The following is a 24832-nucleotide window of genomic DNA, read 5'->3' as shown; positions in this document are numbered from 1 at the left end:
TACAGCAGTTTAGTTTTGAGCTGGATGTCAGCTCAGACGAGGAAGTGAAGATCTTCATGGACCGAAATTTAGCTGATTTACAGTCCTTTACAACTGCGGTCAAATGAGCCGCCGTTCACACGGCTCCCGGGAAGGAGTCAGAACAGTCGTGAAGCTGCATCTTCACCATGACTGCTGTCATGGTAGATCGGTCAAAGATGTTGTAAAGTTGTGATGAAAATTCAAAGTTTCAGAGTGAGGAATGAATCTCGGCTTTGCTTGAATTTGCGTTAACAGTTGCGATCGCAACGTCACCAAATCATGACTAATGTAAAACTTTAAAATCTGAAGGAGCTGCGAGGATTTCCCAAGAGGGAAGCAAATGAAGAACACACAGCCAGTCCGCGACCCCCCCACACACAGTCACAGCGATTCTGCATGAAGAAATATCATCAACTCTGCATTTCTGAATTTACGCACAGGCCAAGACAAACTCATTTTTAAATTTTCTGCATCCATGAAAATGTTTACGAGTTTGAACTGGTTTTGTCCCGATTCATGAAGAATCATTGCATCCTTACTCTGTAAACATTTTATTTGTTTACACACTTTGACAGTGAACACAGGAAGTGTTGCTCACCTTCTCCTAGTATCCATAGTAATGCAAGGGACAAAACCCGACGAAATGTGTGTTATGAGAAATTAACGGACTTGGCAGAAGCAACCGTCCTCCGCCTCACGTCGGATGGTTGCTTCTGCCAAGTCCGTTAATTTCTCATAATGCACACTTTTGAGGGTATTATCCCGCTTATACCGTGGTCATTTACAAAAGCAATAAATATTCAATTAATATATAGTTCTTTATTCTTGTTATTACTTTGGTTTAGATCACTTTTGAATAAAAAGTGACTATTTAATACGTGATGCGGTTTGTTTTCACGATAACATGGCAACAGAGCTGGAAGCCGACTCAGACCTCAGCTGCAGCGGTAAAGTGTTGCACATTTGAAAGGAAGACCCGGGTAAATGCAGATTTTTTTTTTCTTTTTCTGAAGTTAAGCCTTTAGTGAGCAGCTAGAACATAAACACAGCACACAATCAACTTCTGTCTCGATGTTTTATTTCACGGCAGGTTTGACATGCTCAAAAATGGAAACTCCCTGTTATGGTGAGACAGAAGACTACACCATTCAGTGCGCTGAGTGATGTGCATCTTATGAGTAGGAGAATGACTCGTTAAAAAAAATACTGATAAATAAACCTAACATTATGGTTGACTAGTTATCTTACAAAATGAAAGCAATATAAATGCTGATTGTCAGGATAGGTTACATAAAGCATCAGATCACCTCTTGCCTCTTTGTCCAGATGATGAGCAAAAGTATGTTTCAAAGAAGCCTGCACAGTGATGGACAATCATCTCGTTTGTTTTTTTACTTGTAAAATATGATGTTCTGCTAAACCGTGAAAACCTTTGAGCTTTGCAGATGTATCTGCAGGTTGTGTGAGGCCAGCTCTTCCAAGGATACAAACAGCCCTATCCGGTGTGTTTACGTGCTGTATAAACGGTGCTCTGCAGTGTCTTCACGCTCACCGGCTGCTGTGCTCTTCCTGAGCTTTGGTGTTCATCTCACGTTGGTGTGCTGCTCTGCTTTGTGCTGAGGGTGAACGACGTGGAGTCAGCAATGAGCTGCTGCTGGTGTTTCTCTACCTCGCTTTCACCCACTGCTGAGTTATTTCAAAGAAGGTACCTTTTTCCAAAGTAAAAGATTTTGTCTACTTTAAAACAGCCTGACTGTTTCCTTGAAACTTTAGAGGTCAGATAAAATGCTGATAGTTCAAACTTTTCACTGTGACTCTTAACCCTTTAATACCTGAGGCGTCTCCGGTGACGCTAAACATAAAATCTTTAACATACGGTAACTTTTCAACCGTTAATACGATCATTCCAGTAGATTGTGTTAACAATTAAAAAGTTACAGTAAATCAAAGAGCATAAACAGTGGAGCTCCGGTGTCCAAGGTTCAACACAAAATGACTATTAAAATTTGGCCCTAATGTTTCTCCTGTGGCATAACTGAGCAGCAAGATAAACAAAAGTGGATTTCTTTTGTCGTGGTGTAGCGTACACACTGAAACATCCTGGAAGAAGATTGTCACATTTTGCCTTATTAGCCTGCAGCGCCTCTTTATGTTTATTGGCTCTCTTTCTTTTATTGCGTAATCTTGTCGAGTTACAGTGGATGGAAGGAATGACTCATGTGAGGAGGAACATGCAGTGGCCCCTTTTTGAAAACTTTAAGATGCTTTCATGAGAGATTTTAGCCTGGAAAGTGTCCAGTACAACCAAATATTCACCTGAGCAGCTTCGTTTCAGAAACTTAGGGTCACAGCAAGGTAAAGAGGGAAGAGAAAACCCTCCTCTTCCAACCTCTCAGATGTAATGTGTTCCGTCCGAGGATTTTAACCAGCGACTCTTCAGACAGGTGTCCGTCACACAGGTGACTGCTGTCCCGTCATTGAACTCTTGCTCAGCAGGTGATTTTGGGCAATGACGAAAGCAAGTTTCCTGTTTGTGTGACTAAAGCAACTGCAAATGGTCTTCTGCCGCACATACGGTCTGTTTGGAAGGAGCAGAGGAGGAGAAGTGCTGGTGATCCCACTGGACCTTCTCTGTTGGATTGAGGGAGGGTCTTTTGGGACCTGGGATGAGAAGTCTTTATAGTGGTCCTGTTTCTCTTTATTATTATTCCTCATTTATTCTTCTGTGCATTTTTTGATTTTAGAAAAACTTCATCAAAACCTTCAGCTCATTAAGGACATTCCTGCCAGTACTTTTGGTATTCACACATTTTACAATTTACGATTTTTCAGCCCCATTAAAATGAAAGGATTTTTTTTCAAATTGCAATTTATGCAATTAAAACATTCAACATGTTCAGGACATTCATGCTTTTGCCTTTACTCACCCATTTTTATTTTTCATGTTATGCAATTATTGAAATTTTACTCAAATTTAGCAAATTTTTGTCCATGTGATTCTTCAAATATTTGTGCACTTTCTGCAAATTATGCAAGTTTAGTATCAAAGTGTTCAGCATGTTAAGAACATTAACGCTACTGAGGTTTTTAAGGCTAATATTGTTTTTAGCCAATATTTTAGCATCATGCTAACGTTTTTGGCTAATTTAGAATCTACTGAGGTTTTTTGGGCTATTCTTGAGCTTAGCTAATATTTTAGCACCATGCTAACGTTTTGGGGTGTTTTGGCATCTACTGAGGACTTTTAAGCTAATTAGGAGTTAAGCTAATATTTTAGTAACATGCTAGAATTATTTATTCATTTATTTATTTATTTTGTTATTTTGGCATACACTGGCGTGATTACGGCTAATTCTGAGTTGAGCTTGTATTAGATTAATGTGCTCACTTTTTGGGGTATTTTAGCATATACTGAGGATTTTTAAGCTAATTAGGATTTAAGCTAGTATTTTAGTAATGCTAGCTTTTTGGGGGGGGGGCGTTTTTGGCATACACTGGGGTGTTTATGGCTAATTCTGAGTCAAGCTAATATTTTAGTGAAGTGATAGCTTTTATGGCTAACGTGGTTAGTTCATACCTTCACGCATTTTTAATTTTTTTTGTAATTTTTCAATTTTAGAGAAATTCTTCAAACTCTTGTGAACTTGCTTCAATTTCTGCAACTCTCAGACCCTTTGTAATTTTAGGATTATGCATGTAGCTTTGGCATTTTCAGCAAATCTCTTCAGCAATCACAGTAAATTCTTCATCGTCTTCAGCAACTACATTCAGTAAAAAACATTCACACTGGCATTAATGCAGGTAATGCAACTTTTCTAGTTTTATAAAGCTTCTGTTAACTTCATGCTGACTGAGATGGATATCTGTAAAAATGTTGCAGACTTTAGCATTAGACACTTAGCATTTCAGTCTTAAACCTGTTTAACGTTATAAATAATACATAAAAACCCATCCAATTTTTTTAGGTCAAGAGCTGCCAAAGTAAAACACTCCACCAGCAAACCAACCAAAGCAAAAGATAAAAGGGAATTGATATGACAGCACAGCATGTCTTTTCTGACTTACAATACATCAAATACAACTCCACAACAGTCGGATCCCGCTATGAAAGATGTAAATTAGACCTAATGTTTCCCACAGGATCATATCATACTGGTGCTTCTCTGGGAACATGAATATTTACATGTATTAACGTTGACGTTAAAAGAGACAGACTATCTCTATTTTCATCTCTCTCAGTTATGTTCACATCTTTATAAGCTGCTTTGTTCCATTTCTTTTGTGTGCATAAAGTAATATAAAACTTTACAGATGTAACCAGACTGAAGCTTTTACATCCTTAATATGTAAAATAAACAACTAAATCCTGAAAAAGTACTTCTTTATGACTATGTAGGACTATGATTTCGGTTCATTTTGAACGGTCCGATTCTCTGACCTAAAACTGATCAGAACATCTTTATCCAAACTTCCACCAGTGAGACTCAGAGAGAAATAGCTGCTACTGAACAGAGCAGGTGAAGTTTTCCAGATTCTTCGATTTAAGATAACAAATTAAATCTGTGTATAAACAAAACAAACAAGTAAACAGGAATGAATGTCAAATCCATTCACATTTGAGTTTGATAAAGTTCAGTCCACTGTTGTTTTTCCACATCAGAATAATCATCATTAGAACATTCTGTATGGTCACATGACTTTGATCAATTCAAAGACTGGAATGATGGTTGATCACTTTCTGCTGCATCACGTGTTGTCTGCTGTGATGGTCTTTGATCATTTTTACATCATAGTAAGATAAACCTGTCATGTGTCAATTCAAATGCTATTTTCCTATATCGATTATTGATTTATCTCATTTTGAAGCAGTTTTCTGACGGTGTAGGTCAATTCCATTCGATTTAATTAACAACTTGCCTCAGAAAGATCAATCATAGGGATGAAAATCAATTTACAGATTAAGTGAATTAATCATTACACCCCTAAAAGTAGGCAAAGTGAGACCGGTGTTGAACAAAAATAAATCTTTTAGCCATGTGAATATTTAATATGATGTACATGATATAATGAATGATATGATATCATATGAATACATGTCGACATGGTTGTTTAGTGTCACGCTTTTTGGCAAAGATCTGAGTTCAGTTTTAAATCTCAACTTAAAACATGCTGTTGTAATACTCAGTAGTAGGTTGTATATTATTTTCTTTAATTTTTTATCCTAAATTGTATTTGCCTTTTAAATAATTTGTTGCTCTTTGTGTATTGATGCTTTTGTTTTTAATTTTTCCCAACATTTTTCTCTTTAAATTCTTTTTTATTTGGTTGTGTGAAGCACTTTGATGGTATCGTAAAAGGTTATATAATTAGAATTCATTTATATTTATTCATTGTTCGTTCTTTCATTCAATGATTTGCTCGTTTTTTCATTCGTTCATTCATACTTGTTGAAAGTTTTTCCGTAATCAGGGAGAACACTGGTTGTCTTTGAGATGTCAGAAGTCTAAATACAAACACATACATGAAGTGGACATTCCCACAGTGCAATCAGTGATATCTACTCCAACATCGAACCATGAACTGACATGGAACAAACCCAGTGAGGGATTGCTGGGGCATCAGCTGTGGTAAAGCCGTCCTCCTGCTTCCTGACAGGGACGTGAAGCAATGCTGGGACTGCTCATCCCCAGGATACATCTGCTTCCTTTCCCAGATGACTGTTGTTGAGTAACAAACTGCAGCGTTGTTCTCTAAACCTCCATCTGAACACATGACTCCAGCGGTTCACCGACAGGTCCATTACCACTCTGACAGATCGCTGCTCCGCCCAGGTCCTTTTACAGGCTCTGCTACTTCTATTACAGACCTCTGCAAGAAATGTTTCAGTCTGAGGGGATAGAAAGGGTAATAGGATTGTGTTTTGTTTCAACAGAATCAAATATTTTAAGAATAAAAACATTATTGAAAGTATCTTCATGTTGTCTGGAAGAAGCCAGTCACACATTTCAGTCCTGAAGGGTCAACAATGTCAACGACAGCAAAACAACTAAGAGAAACATTTAGAGGAATTGATTTAAACTCTGTCTGCTTCAGGCTTTGACAAAAAAATGAAGACGTTCTTGCATGTGCTGCTCTGTTCACGCCTGAAAACCACATGTTGTCAGGCAGGAGTGGACTGACCACAGCAGTGAGCAGCTGCAGTCACACTAAAGACACGCCACAGAGGGGCCAGGTCAGGTCATTGCCAACCAGATCCATCACACTGTCAGTTCAGAAGCTCCATATTATCATCTGATTCCATCCTCTTTACTTGTCTTCATTATGATTCGTTTGCTCTGGATGCTTTTTAGCAGGAAAGTAACTTGTTGTTGAGAAACTTCTGTCTGTGATCCTTCAGCTTCTTTTATAAACACACCAGTCTTTTCTGTCATGTGAAGTAGAAGGTAATAGTTCCAAAATAAGATTTCCACAGCTGGAGTTCCAGTTGGTTAAACCAGTAACCAGGTTAAAATAACATCACATCATAAACAGATGGGTTTAAGAAACATGTTCTGATTGACCCTGCGACAGACTGCAACCTGTCCACCGGAAACCTTCCTCTGCCCAACAGTGACTGGGATAGGCTCCAGCAACCTCATTACTCCAGAAGGGATTAAGTCTGTTCAGAAGATGGATGGATAGATGATGGATGGATGGATGATGGATGGATGGATAGATGATGGATGGATGGATGGATGGATTGATGATGGATGAATGATGGATGGTTCTCTGAGGGTTTCTCTTCTACCATAAACTGCTGTGATTTGTGTTTCTTGTTTCATTCCATCATGAAGTAGATATATTTAGAGTGAGGGTATGACTCTGGTGTAGTGGTCTCCTCTCCTCAGCGTTTGAACATGACATTTCAAGTACATGGATGTTTCCACACATTCACAGGGAAGCTGCTTGATCAGGCTTTATTCTCTGGTGTAATTAGTCTCCATTCATTGGATAAAAGCCGGCTGGAATGATCAGTTTACTTTAATACAAACACCAATCTTCCTCTCTTTTATATTCTACTTTCTCCACACATTACTGTCAGTTTTCTCTGTGACCTTCTTTGGTAAATTTCAGTCCAGTTTTAAATGTAGTTTAGGAATGTAGCTGGAGTTATTTTGCTTTTCATGTGAAGCCTGGTTCTATCATTTTATTCATGTGTTTCCCTCCAGCTTTCTTTTATTACTTCATTTTGTTCCTGTCTTTTTCACATCAGTCTCATGTTTTTAGTTAGGACAGCTGGTTTCTATCAGTTCATTTTCATTTGTTCATGCTCAGTGCCAGAGCATTGTGTCTTCAGTCGTTTGTTGAGTCAGGTTTTAGGCTTTTCTTTTGCCTCATGTAGCTCATAGTTCAGCTTTTTTCATGTTTTAAATTTGGTTCTCATCCAGAAGTCTGTGTTTTGTTTGTCTGACTCCTCCAGACCACAATTCCTGACTATTTTCGCTTGACTCTGCTGGATTTCTGACAAAAACTTGCAAACCAGGCCTTTTTCAAGTCATAATTTTTCTTCCATGTTTCAAGTGCTCATGCCGTCTGATCACAGTTTCTGTTTTCTGGCTGTGGGACAAGAAGAAAATCAGTTCCTCCTTGATACACCCTGTCAAAATGTTAAATGGCAGGATTATGATGCCAGGACTGTCTGTGTTCCTCCGGCTCTGAGTGCTCTCCGAACTGTTCCTTGTTTATAGGAAAGTGGATTGAGTGCAGAATGTGGAGGCAGCAGGGACAGCGTGGAACAGACTCAGCTGCTGGCCATGCTGCAGGAGGAGTTCAAAATAAATGGAGATTACAAAGCTCTGTCTATTCACATATTCTGAGAAATAAAACAGTTGCATCAGTTCAGTCTCTAAGGATATCATTAAGGTCACATTTTCACATGCAGCTCTGTTTGAAAATGTCTTTGCTGTCAAACTCCAGTCCCTGAGGAACGCCGTCCTGCTCGTCTCCTGACTCTGTCCCTGCAGCCAGACATCAGCAGCAGGTAGGACAGGGACATCCAGAAATGAGGTGGAAGACTGACTCTCCAGGAAAAAACACATTGAAGTAAATAAACCTTATATCACATGTGTCAAAGTCAAGGCCCGGGGGCCTTTTTAGATTTTTTTGGATTTTGGCTCCCTGTGTGATTGAGTTTGACACCCCTGCCTTATCTGATTAACAGCTGCTGGTGTGTTTTTATGCAGTACTTCCATGTGTAGACTGTTAACATCAGCTGTAGGAGGAGAGCTGCCTCAGATGAGCAGCAGGTTTGAATCCATCATGACTCAGTCTGTGCCGTCATGCCGGTGTACCAACACCCGGATCAAAGCTGTGAATCGATGAAAGACGTTTGTGAGGGAGGTTTCCTTATCATGTTAATGGTTTTTAAATGTGACTTTTACGGATTTTTCCATCTATCAAGCCTCATCAAATGAGACTTTTTCATTACCCAGAGAAAGGATGTGTCATGTGTTTCACACATGAGTTTGTTACAGGAAAAAATCTGAGGGCACTTTATATATATATATAATGACCCCATTATTAAATTTCTCTTCATTTTGTGTCAGAGAAAAAATAACTTTTTGCTGCTGGGTAAATGTTTTTTTCTGTAAAACCCTTTTGTAAGCATTTCCTGACAGAGGAAAGAGATTTATGAACCGGAGGATTCTAATGTTGTTACGTTACAATCCATAAGGTGACCCTCTCCATATTTAATTTCCCATGTGCTGTTTTTGAACCTTAGACATCTATTTCTGGAAGGAGAGTTTCTCTGGACTCAGCTCTTGCATTAAGGTAACAAATCATCATAGGAAGTGCAAGAAACCCTCAGAGGATAAAAATTAGCGTTTGCCCTGTCACCTACTCTCCTTCTAGAGGCTACACAGTGAACAGAGATGAAAAATCCCCCTAGTTTGCTATGTCTCAGAGGCTTCTGCTGTAATCCACTCAGAATCATTTGTGCATCTGATAGGTTTAATTGTACCAATGAATCTAACCTCGATGTTCTCCAAAGAAACCATGATGATGTAGAATTCGTCTCAACTTCCTGTGTCTTGCTTCTTTCCAAAGGCTGTGGTTGAACTGATTTAAGCTTAATCCCAGCCAGCAAAGTCAAGTAGGGCCCACAAGGTTTCAAAGTGAGCAGAAAATGTGGCCCTGATCGGGTTTGTTCAGTTTCTGTGGTGGCACCTGTGTTTGTCCACATCGGCTTAAGTGGACACTCAGTGGGTTGGCTTGCTATGCTAGAAAGCCGCTTGGTGGATGCGTCACATGCTAGCAAGCTCTAGTGTAGCGAGCTAGTGAGCTAGCTGCTGTATTGAGCTAGCGAGCTTCACTGTTGCCCCAGGGTGGTTGGCCCCCACACATTTTCACCTCACCACATCTGGCCCTCTTTGCAAAAAGCTTGGACAGCCCTGCTGTAAAAGATGTATGCACTGTAAGGTTGTGTATGTCACATGAGTCGATGCGTCTATCTTACATCCCTAACATACATGCTTGAACATACAAACCGACAAACTTGTGCAGCTCTCATGTGTTACTCTCCCGGAGGTTCTGTCGTCCTCATTAGAAACCACAGAGAGGAGACTGCGTCATGTTCAAAGCATTCGATCAGGTCAGTGCAGGTAACCCGTCACCAACGGACAGCTCAGACCTCTGGATTGAGCCATGTTTGAAGGAGAAAGGGGCTGCAGACAGATGCAGCGCAGCTCTTCTTTAAACCCATTGGAGCTAGATTTGGTACCTCAGTGCAGAGCGGAGATTTGAAAACATTTCTTGGAGCAACAGGAAAACAGTGGAATGTCCCCTGCACTGCCTGTGTCGCTGTGATGGGCTCCGATCACGTTACACCGCCAGCCTCCAGCCTCCCTCTTGATCCCACCTTCCCCTTTGAAAAGGTCAGCAGTAAAGGAAGTAAATGTCTCTTTTCTGACTGTTGTTGGAGCAAACATTGCAGATATTTTCTAAAATGTACAACATCCCCCCTGTAGGCTGGATTTGAGGGTGGTACGTCTAACATTAATAACCCCTGAAGGTGGTTCCTTCCTCACAGTCGTCTCACAGTTAAAACTCAGTGGGGGGTTTTGTTGTTTCATGGAATGGAGGGAATAAAGGAGAGAGAGACACACCACTGCTGTGGATGTAAATCTCGTTTTCATACAGAAGTCCTGCAGCAGAGCAGAGAGGCGCCCTGCTGCCCCTTTCACAGATTTTCCTCTGGTGTCACACAGTTACCGTCTTGTTTTCTCTGTTTACTGACCCCTTCCTATTTTCTTTGTGTCAGATTTCATCCAGCCCTCCTCATGTCCTTTTTCTTGACTCTGTTTCCCTCTTCAGAGATAAACACAACCTCACAAAACACAAGTTATTCTGTCTTTTCAAGAACCACCAAACATTTTTAGAAGTACCTCATGTAACTCCGGTCCTAATGGGTTACACGTGCAGCCCAGTTAAGCTCTTTACTCCACTGTTGAACTCTTCAAGTCTCTTCACTTGAGCTGTCCTGATGGAGATTTGCTGCTGGGCCTGAAATCTCCCTCTTGTTTCATGATCAACCTTCACTTTCTTCACATTTGAGGCTCAAATACTCCTGATTGTGGTTGACTTTGATCAGTTAAAAACGCAGACGAAGCCCCCGCCTCATCTCTACACCACTGAGCGTGACATTACTGAGAGCTGCACACCCCCCTGTGTGAGGGTCACCACTGCTTAAGGATGGATCATTCTAGCGTGTCTGTGCACACTACATTCACATGTTCTCAGTTTAGCAGCATGCACTGGGGATTCAGAATCTTCCTCACAAACATGTCAGATCAAAACCTGAGCCGACTGTGAAGCAAACACAAACATTCATCTTCTGGTTTCTTTATTCTGCAGAGTTCAGGAACAGAAGGAATAAAAAAGACACTGACTTTAGTGCATCATTATTTTTTACATTGAAATGCTGTTTAAGACTTCAGCAGCTGTAATCCGTTTTATAATAAAGTGCTTTGATTGTGTGAATGCTTTGTAAGCAACAGGTTTAACCCTTTAACAAAAGAGCTCCAGTCTTTAAGTTCATTGATTTAGTGTAACTTTTCAGGTTACACTTGATGAGCCTCTTTTCTCCTTCAGAATCTACTGGAATTATGTTGATCATGTTAACGTCTGAAACGTTACAGTACATTAACGATTTTATGTTTAGGAGTCACCGACGACACCTCAGGTGTTAAAGGGTTAAGCTAGTATTTTAGTAACATGCTAGCTTTCTGGGCTATCTTGGCATATGCTGTGGTTTCTAAGGCTAATTCTGAGTTAAGATAGTATTTTAGCAATTTGTCCACACTTTTTAGCTAATTTTACATCATCTTAGGGTTTTGAGCAAATTCTAAGTTCATACATTTTTATGCATTTTTTAATTTTTAGCAATTTTTTAATTTTTCAAGAAATTCTTCAACTTTGTGGACATTCTGCAATCTCTGAAATATTAAGTCAGTAAATTTCTTCAGCATATTCAAAGGCATTCACACTATGACAGGTAATGCACCTTTTCTAGTTTAACATTTATATTGAGACTTGTGCATCATTCTTAACATAATGTGTAAAGCGTCTTACATTCAGCTCTTTAGTGCCGTCTTATTGATCTTCAGCAGTGACTGTTTTCCAGTCAGCAGCTCCTTTCAGCCTTTTGGCTTCAGTTTTAGGGCTGATGCCCTTCCAGAACCAGCACAAAGATCATTGCAAAGTTCACATTTTCAGATAAAATTTAAATTAAAAAAACGGCTTAGTGATCAATTAAACTAACATCTGGGTTTTAGCATGAAAGAAAAAGTTGCCACTAGTTTTAAAAACATAATCTAAAAACAGTTATGAACAATGAGTTCTGAACTCAAATAAGTGTTTTTTTTATTTGATGAATAAGACTGGAAGCACCTCAAAAGCATTAGGGCTCTAAGACAAACTCACTGCCAAAAAGAAGAGTTGTCTGCCATCCTTCAGGGTCATTAATCCAGCTCCAAAAGGAGCGGTGTAATGCAGGGCTGCTGCTGAGGAAATCACAGCAGTGATTCATGTTTGTGTCTTACATCTCTAAATTGAAGCATTAAATGCATTCCCATCCTCTCTTCATCTTCCAAGTGTCTACCCCTGGGGTTTTGTGGGTGCAAACAGCATATGTGCTCAGGCGCTAGTGGCAGGGTATAATTGCTAGTCTTAGCCTGTTGGACAAGACATATAGATGGAAAGTTCTGTGTGCCAGCTTTGTGAACGCGCTGGAAATGGATTTTTATTACAGCTACGAAAGCAATCGAAGAGCCACATTCCTCACTTCTCCCAGCCACAATGTCAGCCTGTGTGAGTTTAGCCTGGCAGTTGCAGATAAGGGCTCAGCTGACCCCTTTACCCCGTCACTGGTCATTAGCTCACGCTAGATGGAACCCCCGAAGGGCTTTTACGCCCATCTCAATCTCTTTTTCAAGTCCTGCAGCTACTCATTTAGAAATGAAAGTGGAAAAGATGGAGGCTACATCTCTGTAGACTGAAGAGTTTTCTAGCAGTCTGATGGTTGGCCAAACATTTCAGACCCTATGTAGTCTGTACCTTCAAGTGTCCTTGAAAGGATTGCTGAAGTCCCATAGGTCCTCACTGGTGAGTGAGTAAAAGTGAAGCCGCCCAAATAGACAAAGAGTGTGACAGTTTTGTTCTTCAGGGCTCCGTTGAGCTCAAACCTGTTGACCTGAGGACTTGAACAGCATCATGTGGATAAAAGAGATTAGTGGCTCTTCTGCATTCAGAAGAGCAGAACGCCCATTATTTACTCAGACAAAGCTCGCCCTTCTTCTGTCTTTTTACTATTTCAACATCTTTTCTTTTTATCCAGCTTTGCCTTGAAACTTTTTGCATTTTTACTTTAATGAGTCACAACATCAATGCCTAAACTGGAGCTGAGCTCCTGTTTCAAAGGCTTTAGAAATACACTGGAAACAACATAGTCAAAGCTGAACTACATAGTAAAATGACATTTTTATTATTTTAAAAATGCTGCTTTACAGAAATATTAATCTACACTTGAGCTGATAAAAACCATATTATGGAAACTATGCAAAATTATATATCAAAAATAAGCCAATGTGTCTACTTTATCCATTAACCCTTTAACATGGGAGCTCCAGTGTTTATTTTCTTGAATTTGCTCTAACTTTTGAACTGTTAACAGGATAATTCCCATAGATTGTGAAGGAGAAAAGCCACTTTTCTCCTTCACAATCTACTGGAATTATCCTGTTAACGGTTGAAAAGTTACAGTACGTTAAAGATTCTGTGTCGAAGCGTCATCATGTCGACGATGCCTCAGGTGGTAAAGGGTTAATACAAAATAACTCTATTTATGATTATGAGTAATTACTTTGTTTAATTTTCCTTATTTTCTTATCAAAGTGTTTTGCTATTTATCTGAAATGGGTAAGATTTTTCTCAGTTTTGTAATTTTTTAAATTGTATTCAATTGTTTTTAATGTTTGAAATAATTAAATCAATCAAAGCAAATCAATATCAATTTCATCACTTAGGATAAAGTATGGACTCTAGAGTTAGACTTAAGCTGCTTCAAAATCCAGGTTGTGCTGTTGTGTTTGTTTTCTAAACCCTAGTGAACCTAAAAAACTCAAAGTATGGTCTCAACCAACCAAAATAATGTTGCTTCTTAATCACACAGCCCTTTAAAATGAGCCAGTTTTAACATATAACTAAATAAATCAGAGCAGTTGTTTAACAGAAAGCATGCTTAGTTTGAGGTGATATTGCAAAATATAAATCCTGTGTGTTTGTGCTCACTATTGATGAACATTCACATCAGAAGTTTTAGAATCAAACCAAACAGGCCAGAGAACAGTTTTGGAGGACTCTGAAATAGTGCTGCCACAAACGATTATTTTAATAGTCGACTGATCGGGTCATGTGGAAACTGGATGTAAAGCACACATCTTAACCATCATTACCTTTAAAATAGCTAAAAACTAGACATATAGCATTACCTGCGATAATGCTAATGTGAATGCTGTAAGCTGAATTTAGCCGCCGAAGATGCTGAAATTGATAACTAAAAACGCTGAAGCTAATAGCTGAAAAGCTGAAGCTGATAACTAAAATGACTGAACCTAATAACTAAAAACGCTGAAGGTAAAACCTGAAGTTAATAGCTGAAATCGCTAAGGCTAATATCTGAAAATGCTGTAGTCGATAGCCAGCTAAAATATTAGTTAAATGCCAAATTAGTCTAAAAAAAACCTGTTAGCCAAAACAACTAGAATGTAGCTGAAATATTAGCTAAACTCTAAATTAGCCTCAAAAACCTTATTAAATGCCAAAATAGTCCAAAAGCTAGCAGAAGGCCATAATAACTCACAACTTTACTACACTCTGACTCCATGCAATACAAAGTAACAACTAATCGACTATTAAATTAGTCGTCGATTAGTGGACTAATCTTGGCAGCTCTAATCTGAAAGTAGCTAAGCTCAGTCAAACAAACTCAACAAACAGGTCATTTATGCAGAAATGTGTTAGTGGTTCTGGCTACCGGTGCATTCATGAACATGAATGCAGTAATTACAAGTGATGGCCTTTCACTACTGATAGAAATGTTGTGTATGGCAGCAGACGAAGACGGTTTGTTTCCTGGAAAGTAATGGAGGATGCAGAGGACGATCAGAGCAGAACACCTCACGCCTTTGCAGACAAATGTCTCTACAACTTCCTCTCAATGTTTGTTTCATGCTCCTCACACCGTTTTTGACACAAACTCTGTAGCATTTTATTAATAGGTTTTTCAGGAGGTTTTATTTAAATGTTGCAGGTGACCCAAAACCATGACTGTGTCATCCTCTCCTTTCCTTCTTTGGAGTAGGGATTGCTCTGTTTATTTGTCTCTCTTGCATGTAATATGAGCTAATTAGTTTTTTGTCCCATTAAAACATTGTTGTTATAAGAAAACAGAATTGATCTGTATGTAAGCCACCTTGTTCTTTGTACAAAATACTTTTGCTACTCTTTGATGTTGAAGTTTCTTTTCTTGGTAGACATGTCTGGCAAACAAAATAATAATCTGACACAGGAGTTTTCTTAATGCAACCACAAGGGGCACAATCCAGGGGTCCAAGCCCAGGTAAATGGAGAGGGTTGTTTCCATAGACTGTATAAGAATAACTGGACAGAGCAAGCCCCCCTCCTTCCGTGTTCCATATAGGAAGTACCACTGGGTTGCAAAAAGGCCAAAGTCCCATTGACTTACATTGAGAAACAGACAGTTATTTCTCAGTCATTTTGTATGTCAGAATAATCATTCTTCCTCTGCTGCTTTCTGATTAACTTCTTTTTTCTAATCCTAATTTTTTTAAAGATTTTTTTCCATTATCACAAGTTATTAGAGTTATAAATTGACCAATCAGATGGCTCAATAAGCGTTTGTGGGTCTGACGTCGACCGTCTGGGGGGTTTGAGTGACAGATGACGGGTAGCCAATGGGAGCAGACTTCATCAATGGGTCCGTGAAGACCTTTTAACACCTACTTTACAATTCAACAATGTACCAATCATTGTCCTACTGTTGTTTTCCTCAATGGAATGTACCGATGCAGCAGTTTAAAACAACAAGAGGAGCATGCTGTCGACATTTTTAGATGAGGATTTACTCTGTAGAAATAGATTTCACTCTGAGGTTATGTGTTTGGACCTTTTGTTTGTTTAACGTTCGTTTTTCTTTTTTTCACTGTTTTGGTTGTAGATTTTAAATAATAAGTTGTGTATCATACGGAATGGTACAGCTCCTCCATAAAATCACCAACCAAAGTTTCATCTTCTTCACTTTTCCAGCTTCAGCCTGAATTAGACGCAGCCGTCTCCTGTGAGGAGCGAGAGAGCCGAGACGAACTTGAATGGATCTTTGAAAGAAATGACTTAACAAAAAAAAAGAATCAAACAGGTCTTTTGGACTTTTTTATATCGAACCTTAACACACTTCTGTAGTTAATCTAATCAGTTCACATCCTAATGTGAATTTAGACTCTTAGTACTGTTGATCTTACAACATAATATTGAGTGTTGCATACGAATAGAGAAGCTCGACTTCTCTTTTTTGTTTAGCAGTTAAGACATAGATAGAAAGGAAATTGTTCAACAGATGTCACAATCCAAATGAATAAAAGCAGAACCACCAGCAGCCGCTGGCTGGGACAGCAAGTGGAGCCACTTTGATACGTCTAACAAATAAGTCAAATTAAAAATCAAGTCTGAATCAATACTTTTGAGGAATTAGTTTTTGTCAGAAAATAGTAGAAATAGTAAAAATAGATTCAGCACTTGGTAAAGAGATTTCCATCCTCAAGTCAGAGATCAGATTGTGATTGTGTTAAACCTTTAGAAGACTAACACTTTACTCCTGCAGGCTTGAATCTCACCTGAGGTTTCAGCAAACCCAAAACCTTCTGAATGAAGAGGCTGGGTGGCAGGATGCATGTCTGAAGGGTGACTAGTACAGCAGCCCTGAAGTGCAGATCACATCACCAAATCTCTCAACGCAGAGACATTTGAAAGATCAGAAGATGCACTTCAGGGGCATCGTATAACCAGACTATCAAAGGGAACACAGATTATTAACGTTTAATCTGCAAAAAAAACAAACAAGAAATGTTGAAATATCCACCCATCCATCTTCTTCCGCTCATCCTGGACCGGGTCGCAGGGGCAGCAGTCTAAGCAAAGATACCCAGACTTCCCTCTCTCCGGTCACTTCCTCCAGCTCCTCTGGGGGGACCCCGAGGTGTTCCCAGGCCAGCCGAGAAACATAGTCTCTCCAGCGTGTCCTGGGTCTTCCCCGGGGCCTCCGGCCAGTGGGACATGCCCGGAACACCTCTCCAGGGAGACGTCCAGGAGGCATCCGGACCAGATGTCTGATCCACCTCAACTGGCCCTTCTGGATATGGAGGAGAAGCGGCTCTACTCCGGGTGACCGAGTCTCTCACACTATCTCTAAAGCTGCATTCACACCAAATGCGATTGGCACTGTGAAGGCAGCCAGTTTCAATGTTAAGTCAATGGAACAAACGCGACATGACGTCCCATTGTGCGATTTGAACGACGGGCGCGGCATGAAGGTCTGCCAGCAGCTTAATTTGAGCAACAAGGCGCGAATCGGACGGTGCAGCCAAAATGTAATTATCTGTAGTTTGACGGGTCGCTGCGTCGCATCTACCAATCAGGAACTCAGCTTTGGGCACGTGACGTTTTCAGTGGCTCGATCAGCGGGTACAATATTAATCCAAAGAGAGTGTTTTTGTCCAGAACTTCCATCTATTTTCTGAACCCGTTGGAGCCATGGGGTTGCAGAGGTTATCCAGCTACTTTGGGCGGGATTCTCTCCGGACAGAGCTGCTGTGGGGTGCAGAGGCTGCTGGCTTGGGCCTCATTGAGACATTCAAAAAAAGAAAAAGTTCTCCTGATGTTATTTTTTCCCCCTCAGGTTAATACAAAAAAGAGACCCTACAAGTTCAGCCACAGAGACACAGAAACAGCGTGGAAGTGGCTGTCAATCAGACACAGCTCCCTCTATCAAGAAAATCTTTTAATATAATCATATAAACTCAAACATGGAGACATGATTAGGTTTTTTTTTAGAACTCTTCACAATAAATCAACCTGATTTCTCAAAATCTTGTGTCATTCCTACATTCCAGGTGAGATATCCGCAGACAGCGTTCCTTATAGCATCATCCTAAAAACATTGGCTGGTTGCTCCTCCCACACGTGGCATCAAACTCAGGAACACATTTTTAACAGGTGATGAGCTGGAATTCGTCATGTGACAAAAGGGGCGGGGCATGTGATTTTGTTGCGCGAATCGTGTTCAATGTGAAAGCACCTTAAGGGAGCACCCAGACACCATCTGGAGGAAACTCATTTTAGCCGCTTGTTTTCAGAACCTCCGTCTTTCAGTCATGACCCAGAGCTCCTGACCATGACTGAGTATTAGAACGAAGATCAACAGGTAAATTGAGAGCTTTGCTTTCTGGCTCAGCTCTCTCTTCACCACCGCTGCAGCGACTGCATAAGGACGTACACTGTTCCAATCCGCCTGTCGATCTCACGCTCCGATCTTCCCTCGCTCGTGAACAAGATATTTAAACTCCTCCCCCTGAGGCAGGAGCACTCCACCCACCGAGAGAGGACAGACTACCTTTCTCCGGTCCAGAACCATGGCCTCAGTACTGACCCTCATTCCAGCTGCTTCACACTCGGCTGTAAACCAATGTCGGAGGTCCTGACTCGATGAAGCCAACAGAACAACATCCTCTGCAAAGAGCAGAGATTAAATCCTGTGGTACCCAAACCAGACCCCCTCCAGGCCCTGGCTGCTGAAATTCTGTCAATAAAGACTATGAACAGAACTGGTGATGCTATGCAGCTTTGCAAACCAAACTCCTACTATGGTGAGACAATTGAAAACATTTACTCCCTTTGGGGAAATTTGTGTTTATACTTGTGGCTGAAAAAGCTTCACAATCTGTTATAACTCATTGTTCTGCAGCACAGTTTCACCTAGAATAATAGATCAAGTATTTAACTATGAACTGTTTCTACCCTAATTGACTGGCCAGATTTTCCTCTTAATGGTCTATAAGTAAGCCACAGTAGAGTTTATCATCATGTTCAGCATCAAAGATTCCTTCAAGGAAGAGCTTCAGATGTGAGCAGTTAAAAACTCCCACATCACTGGGATGTTAGCTGGATGCAAGGAAGGTTCTAGTTCACTATTTCTACTTTTATAGGGTCAGTCAAGTATGCTATGTTTAATTTTCACAAACAATTTTTCCAAAAATAATTCTGGATTTTTCTTCTCTGTGAGTTGTTTTTTCATTTGAATAAAACAAACATTTGTGCTTTTTTTTACCCAAAGTGCCAAAATTAGTCAACTTCTCAAGTATATTCTGGTTTACAAAAACATCTAAATCAATTTTTGTTAAAGATAGTAATAATTAATAACTATAACAAAGTAAATATGAATAAATAAAAGTGTCTGTGGAGTTTCAGTAGAAAGATAAAAGTGAGTTTACCTCGTCATAGAATTTATTTATTTATATTTCATGTATATTTATATTTGAAATTGTATTCTATGGCATTTTGTATTAGTTTTTATATATTTCTTCGATACAGACCTAAATGTGTATTTCATATGAAAGGTGTCAACTAAACCTTAGATTTATTTAAATTCATTTGATTTAAAGTAACGTCTCACAGTCTTTTCATCAGTATTGATGGGGGCTTTTTTCCCATCAGCCTCTGCACTCTTCCTTCAAACTAGCCAGCTCAAATAACATCCTAATAGTCTCATTTGAAGAGCATCATGTTGCATTAGAAGGCGGGTGTTGGCCTGCAGCGGTTTTCTCTGCAGCACATGGAACATCTCAGTCAGACGGGTCTGAGGCCTCCAGGTTTCCTGGGCTCTGTCTCACTCTCATCCACAGGATTTCAAACATGGGGGGTTTGTTACGACTAAGTATCTGTTTTTAATAGTCTCTTTTACTGCTGCATGCTATATTTTTGTGACTGGAGCTCACAGAGGTGTCCGTGCACAGGAGTGGTGAATATCCAAGTGTTGCATCAGGTTTCTGGGCTTTTGAAGGAGAGTGTGCAGGCAGATGAGGAAATGGAAGACCTCCCTCACATGCAAAGCTTATGAAGCAACCTGACAGTGTAGATAAGGAGGAGGTGATGAAAGGGCAGATAAAACACACACCTTATTTAACCTAACCTGACTAAACCCCATTCAATTGGTCCTTTTAGCTTAATGTTATTATTTCATTTTGAATTATGTGTATCTTTATATTTCTATGTTTTTCTACAGTGTGGATTTATAAGCCATAGGAAACGTGGTGTCTGTATAATAAACATGTGGACAGTCTGATTGTGGCCTGATGTCTCACATTCTTCACGGTCTTCCACTGACAGTCTTCAGTACCTGTAAGTCTTCATGTTGCTGACCTCACTGACTGATGGGCTGATCTTCACTCTTGCAGGCGGATTATCCAGCCTCAGGAGAAATTCTGCTCTCATCCAGCGACTTCCAAATGGTGCTGCAAGTGCAACACAATCAGTAAGTGCTGTTCCAGCCATAACATTCTAATAACTCCTTCTTCATAACTGTGGAGGTCGATGCAAAGATAAAGAACAACAGAGAGAACATCAGAGATACTGATCATTCTCCATTATTGCTTTTTCTTGTGATGTTTTTTTCTACGATTTATCCTTCTATACTATAAAAATGGTTTTATTTAATGAGTTCAGGCAGATGCAGCTTAAAGAGTGCAGACACACCTTAAACCAGCTTGATGTGGATCTCCTTTCCTCTAAGAAATCCCATCTTCACTCTGTTGGTTTTACTGGCTGCATTGTGATGAGGTGAGGTGAGCTGTAAGGCACCAAACAGAGCCAAGTTGATGGGAGAGAGCACGAGAAAAGGCTCTGCAGCACAGGTCGCATCTCCACGTGAGAACAGCGAGGAGAAGTCTACATGATGCATGCTGAACACCCACAAACATCCTCACTTTTGAGAGGAAATGTCAGAAGATGGTTTGCATTCTGCTCCTGATGGGAGAACCTGTAGATTCCTGACTCAAAATTTAGGAAAAAGAGAAGAACTTTGATAAAGTCATTAAATTGGGTTAATTATTTGTAAATTGACGTTTGCCTTTCCAGGAGAAGTGAGAAAGTGCTTTTGATTGGTAACATAAGAGTTGAGGGGGGAGCTTTCTCTTAACAGTGTTAGTTATGGTTGCAATAACGTTAGCAATAGTGTGCAGTAGAAGCAGAGTTTATATTAAAAAGTCTTTTAGCTATGAAACAGACATGTTACAGTGAGATGCACCAAAAAGCATTTGACATGAGTAAAAGGTTACACAAAAAATGATCAGTGCATTGTTTTCTGTTATATAAAGACATGCATGATTACATTTTGTTTAGGTTCAATTTCAAACATGACAACACAAACACTTTTTCACACCCAGTAGATGAAACTTGCATTTTTTTCTGACTCAAAACAAGAACTTAAACAAGAAAATCTGCAAAGTTCAGCTTTCTGGTATCCTGTACATTTCTCACATTAAAAAGGAAAGCAGAAGATTTAAGTTGTTACCATGCAAATATGCAGGAAATAATGTTAACATGACGACGGCTCACAGGTACATCTGCCTCCATTCAGGGGTTTACTAACAATTAGCACGTTGCTAAAATACTAACTTAACCCTTGAACACCTGAGGCATCACCAGTGATTTTAACACAAAATCTTTAACAACATACTTTAACTTTTTAACTGTTAATAGGATAACGGCTGTGTCAATCTGCTCTAATTATGGTGTTAATGGTTGAAAAGTTACAGTAAATGAAAGAACATCAACACTGGATGGACCAGCGCTGGTCAGACGTTTGACTGAAACGCTGTGCTGAGTGGCACATTAGTCCCGCTCTTTAACGCTCCAGTCAAAGCTACTTCCTTTCTAATGGACTCAGAGGGATTTTTGTTGCTTGGAAACAAACTGATGTTAACAAAGAAATGAAGTGATAAATCCTCAGAAAAAGCTGGTCAGAGACGATAAAGGCAGAAATACCAGCAATACATGCTAAACAGAGGAGAGACAAATACCAGAGACATGGTCGGGAATGCTGCTGCTGCTGGACTGAAGGTTAGACTGAGATTGTTTGAATCCAGCAGTCAATGACTGGGATTCAAGCCTGGAAATGTAGGTCAGAGAAAAAAGGGGAAGAAGGCGTTACTGGAAATGAAACTGGAAACCAAGGTCTTTGAAATGACTTGGCCTGCTTCACTGGGACGGGAGGGGATCATGGCCAGGATTCGGCCAAAGTGGTTTTTGTACAATGAAATAGGTTTTGTTTCAGTTCAAACTTCCCCTATTTAGGAAAGTGAAGCAAAAACACGTTCTAAAGAGAAAGTACCCAGGTTTTTTGTTTTCAAGGTTTCTTGTTCTTCTGAAAAACGTGCCGTTTCCATAACAACAAAGGCATATTATGTTCAAATCAATTAGAGTATGCTATTTATAAAAATAGTAAAAAGTATATTCTTCTTAAAGAAAGTTGAAAGATGTTATTTTAACATGGTCTACATGCGTTGGTTCATTTTTTCTAAAGCGCTGCATTAAATATGATCGCAGTGTTGCTACTAAAGGAGCAAAAATCAGAATCTTTTGTTTCTCCGGAGACTGAAGAAACGCTGAATACACTGACCTGTTACAGACTGCAACAACATGGCTGCTGTCAGCACAGTCTTCTACACCGCTCCTTTCACCCCTGATGACTCTCTTCAGGGCAGACTAAAGACTAAAATATAGATTACCAAAGACTAGTTAGATTAGGGGGTTGTCTAGTATCTTTTACATCCTTTAACACGACTTGAATATTTTTGTGAATTTTTTAAATAACTCAATATACTCATACGTTTTTTTTTATAACTCTCTAAGCATGTTTTGATATTATATTTATATAGAGTATTATTTTTTATGCATTTGGCCGATTTGCTCGTTAGAAGTCTTACCTTACATCACGGGTCCCCAAACTACGGCCCGCGGGCCGGATCAGGCCCGCCTCCAAAGACACTTTCAGAAACGCAGATCCAGACCCACGTAGAACGTGACTTTTTATTCCACCCTGCTGCAGTCTGAACTATGACGAGAGAGGACAGAATATTCAGTGGTTTAATAGTCTGAATGCTGTAAAGCAATATAGTGATTCACTTTTTTTTCATTTCTTTGTTATTATTCTTTTTCTTCCATATGTTTTTTGGATGTCTATAGCTCTTTAGCTCGTTAGCTCGTTAAAATATTCAGCTCTTTTTTCTGCAAGCGTTTTCCACTGTCTTAGGAATCACTATGGATTTCTAGGCTATTTTGGAGTTTAGCTAATATTTTAGTCACAGGCTTAGCTGTTTTGGATAAATTAGATGTATTTTTCCAGTTTTTTTAGGCTAATTTGGTATTTTGCTAGTATTTTAGCTAGCTATCCATTTCAGCATTTGCAGCTATTAGCTTCAGCGTTTTAAGTTATCAAATTCAGCATCTTCAGCTATTTGCTTCAGTGTTTTTAGTTATCAACTTCAGCATGTTCAGCTATCAGCACTAGCATCTTCATCGGCAGCATTCAGCTTACAGTATTCACACTAGCATTAATGCAGATAATGCTATAAATCTAGTTTTTAAAATGTTTTGTTATTAATTTTTCTGTGAAGATTACAGAAATGAATTATTTAACATGTGGCTATGTGTGTCTTTCTGGAGATCCATAAATGTTTACATTTAGGCTGTGATTGTTACTCTTTTTCTGTTACTGACCCCGACCCCCATCAGAGAAGAAAACACATATGAGGCTCTAACAAGAAAAAGTTTGGGGACCCCTGCCTTACATGCTTGTTATTTTTTAATGTAATTGCTTGAAAAAAATGACACTTTTTATTTTTTTGGTGGTGAATGTTTTTATCTTCTGCTCACACACTAATGCACATACTCACACATGTAAACAAACAGTGACATCTCTTTCAAACAGCATATATGTTTTAATATAAATGGTCTTAAATGAAGTTACTGTTCTGTCATAGATGCTCATCTTCAGATGTGACCTTCTGAAATCATGTGTACTCTGATTGGTCAGAATGCTGCCTGTTGCTCATAACAGTCCTGCATCAATGACTTCCTAAAGCTCAATATTGATTGAAATGATCTGACTCCCAAAAGGAAACCTTTTTATAGAGTGTATAACCAGATAATTCATGGTAGTGCAGAAATCAGTTTCTAAATTCTTTTTGTATCTCGAGCTGGAATTAAAGTTTAGGTTGCAGGACAAGATGTGAAAGGGAAAGATGGGAGATGAAGCTAAAGATGAGATTAAGGTTTACGTCAGAATTGGTTTGAGGAGACAGACGGCTGCTGAGAAGATGCTGCTTTTCTGCCTTGGGAGGAAGACTTCAAAGTTTTCTTACAGGTTGAGTGCAGTGAGCGTGTGACAGAAGTGTTGGTAAGGATAATGGACCGAGAAGGAGAGCAGGTGTTTGCCTTCAGTGGACGCTGGTCTGGGCCTTAATACCCCGCAGAATCCCTCTGCTTCCTGTGGGGCATGTATGGAGGAGGTCCTGCAGAGGCAGCTGTGCAGCCTTCAGAGCGCATCTCCTGCAGTGGTCTGGATGAGCACACTCCTTGCATTTGTGGCGATTATGGCTCCTTTCAGCTTTTTCTGGTGTTCTTGAAGCCTGTGTGGCCTCATCTGTCAAACCGTGACCTTCTGAAGCTGGATGTCTGAGAGTGAAATCCTGTTCCGCAGAGCTTTGTTACCATCTCTCATTTGACCTTAAGCCCTTATCTAAAGAGTGACTGATGGCCACAGCGGACCACATTTGACACACTTTTTTTTTGGTCTGGACAGAATCTCATAACTCCTGACCTCAGGCAGTCTGGGGATTCTTAACAGGAAATGATCAAAGATTTATTTCCTTCTAGGTTAAGAAAATATTTAAGCCAAAACATTTTCTATGAGGCATAATAAATAAAATAACGATAAAATGTTATATTATAGCTTTAACTATGAGACTTTTGTTAAGACAGTATGTCAGGTTTAGTGTTTTTCTGCAAGATCATTTTTTGATTAAAAATTTCCTTTTTCTTTAGAAGGGCTGACTGATGCTCCAGTAAACATTTTTGCAGTTTCTCAATTATAATCGAGTGTGTGACATTCAGCTGCAACAGTTTGTGTGGTAAGCTATGAACA

The 24832-nt window shown here is 39.7% G+C and overlaps 1 protein-coding gene across 2 annotated transcripts in view; it reads left to right on the top strand.

Annotated features, from left to right (window-relative positions):
• adam19a (ADAM metallopeptidase domain 19a) overlaps positions 1-24832 on the top strand; it is a 107495-nt gene that overhangs the window by 25868 nt on the left and 56795 nt on the right. For both annotated transcript variants that reach the window (XM_024288298.2, XM_024288297.2), the window contains exon 3: positions 20085-20161. In XM_024288298.2, the coding sequence (XP_024144066.1) occupies positions 20085-20161 (77 nt within the window). The remainder of the gene's footprint in view (positions 1-20084; positions 20162-24832) is intronic.

The sequence above is a fragment of the Oryzias melastigma genome, linkage group LG18 (genome assembly GCF_002922805.2).
Source record: "Oryzias melastigma strain HK-1 linkage group LG18, ASM292280v2, whole genome shotgun sequence".
Taxonomy (NCBI): Eukaryota; Metazoa; Chordata; class Actinopteri; order Beloniformes; family Adrianichthyidae; genus Oryzias; species Oryzias melastigma.
Note: the sequence above shows the minus strand (reverse complement) of the source record. Positions and strands in the feature narration are given on the sequence as shown.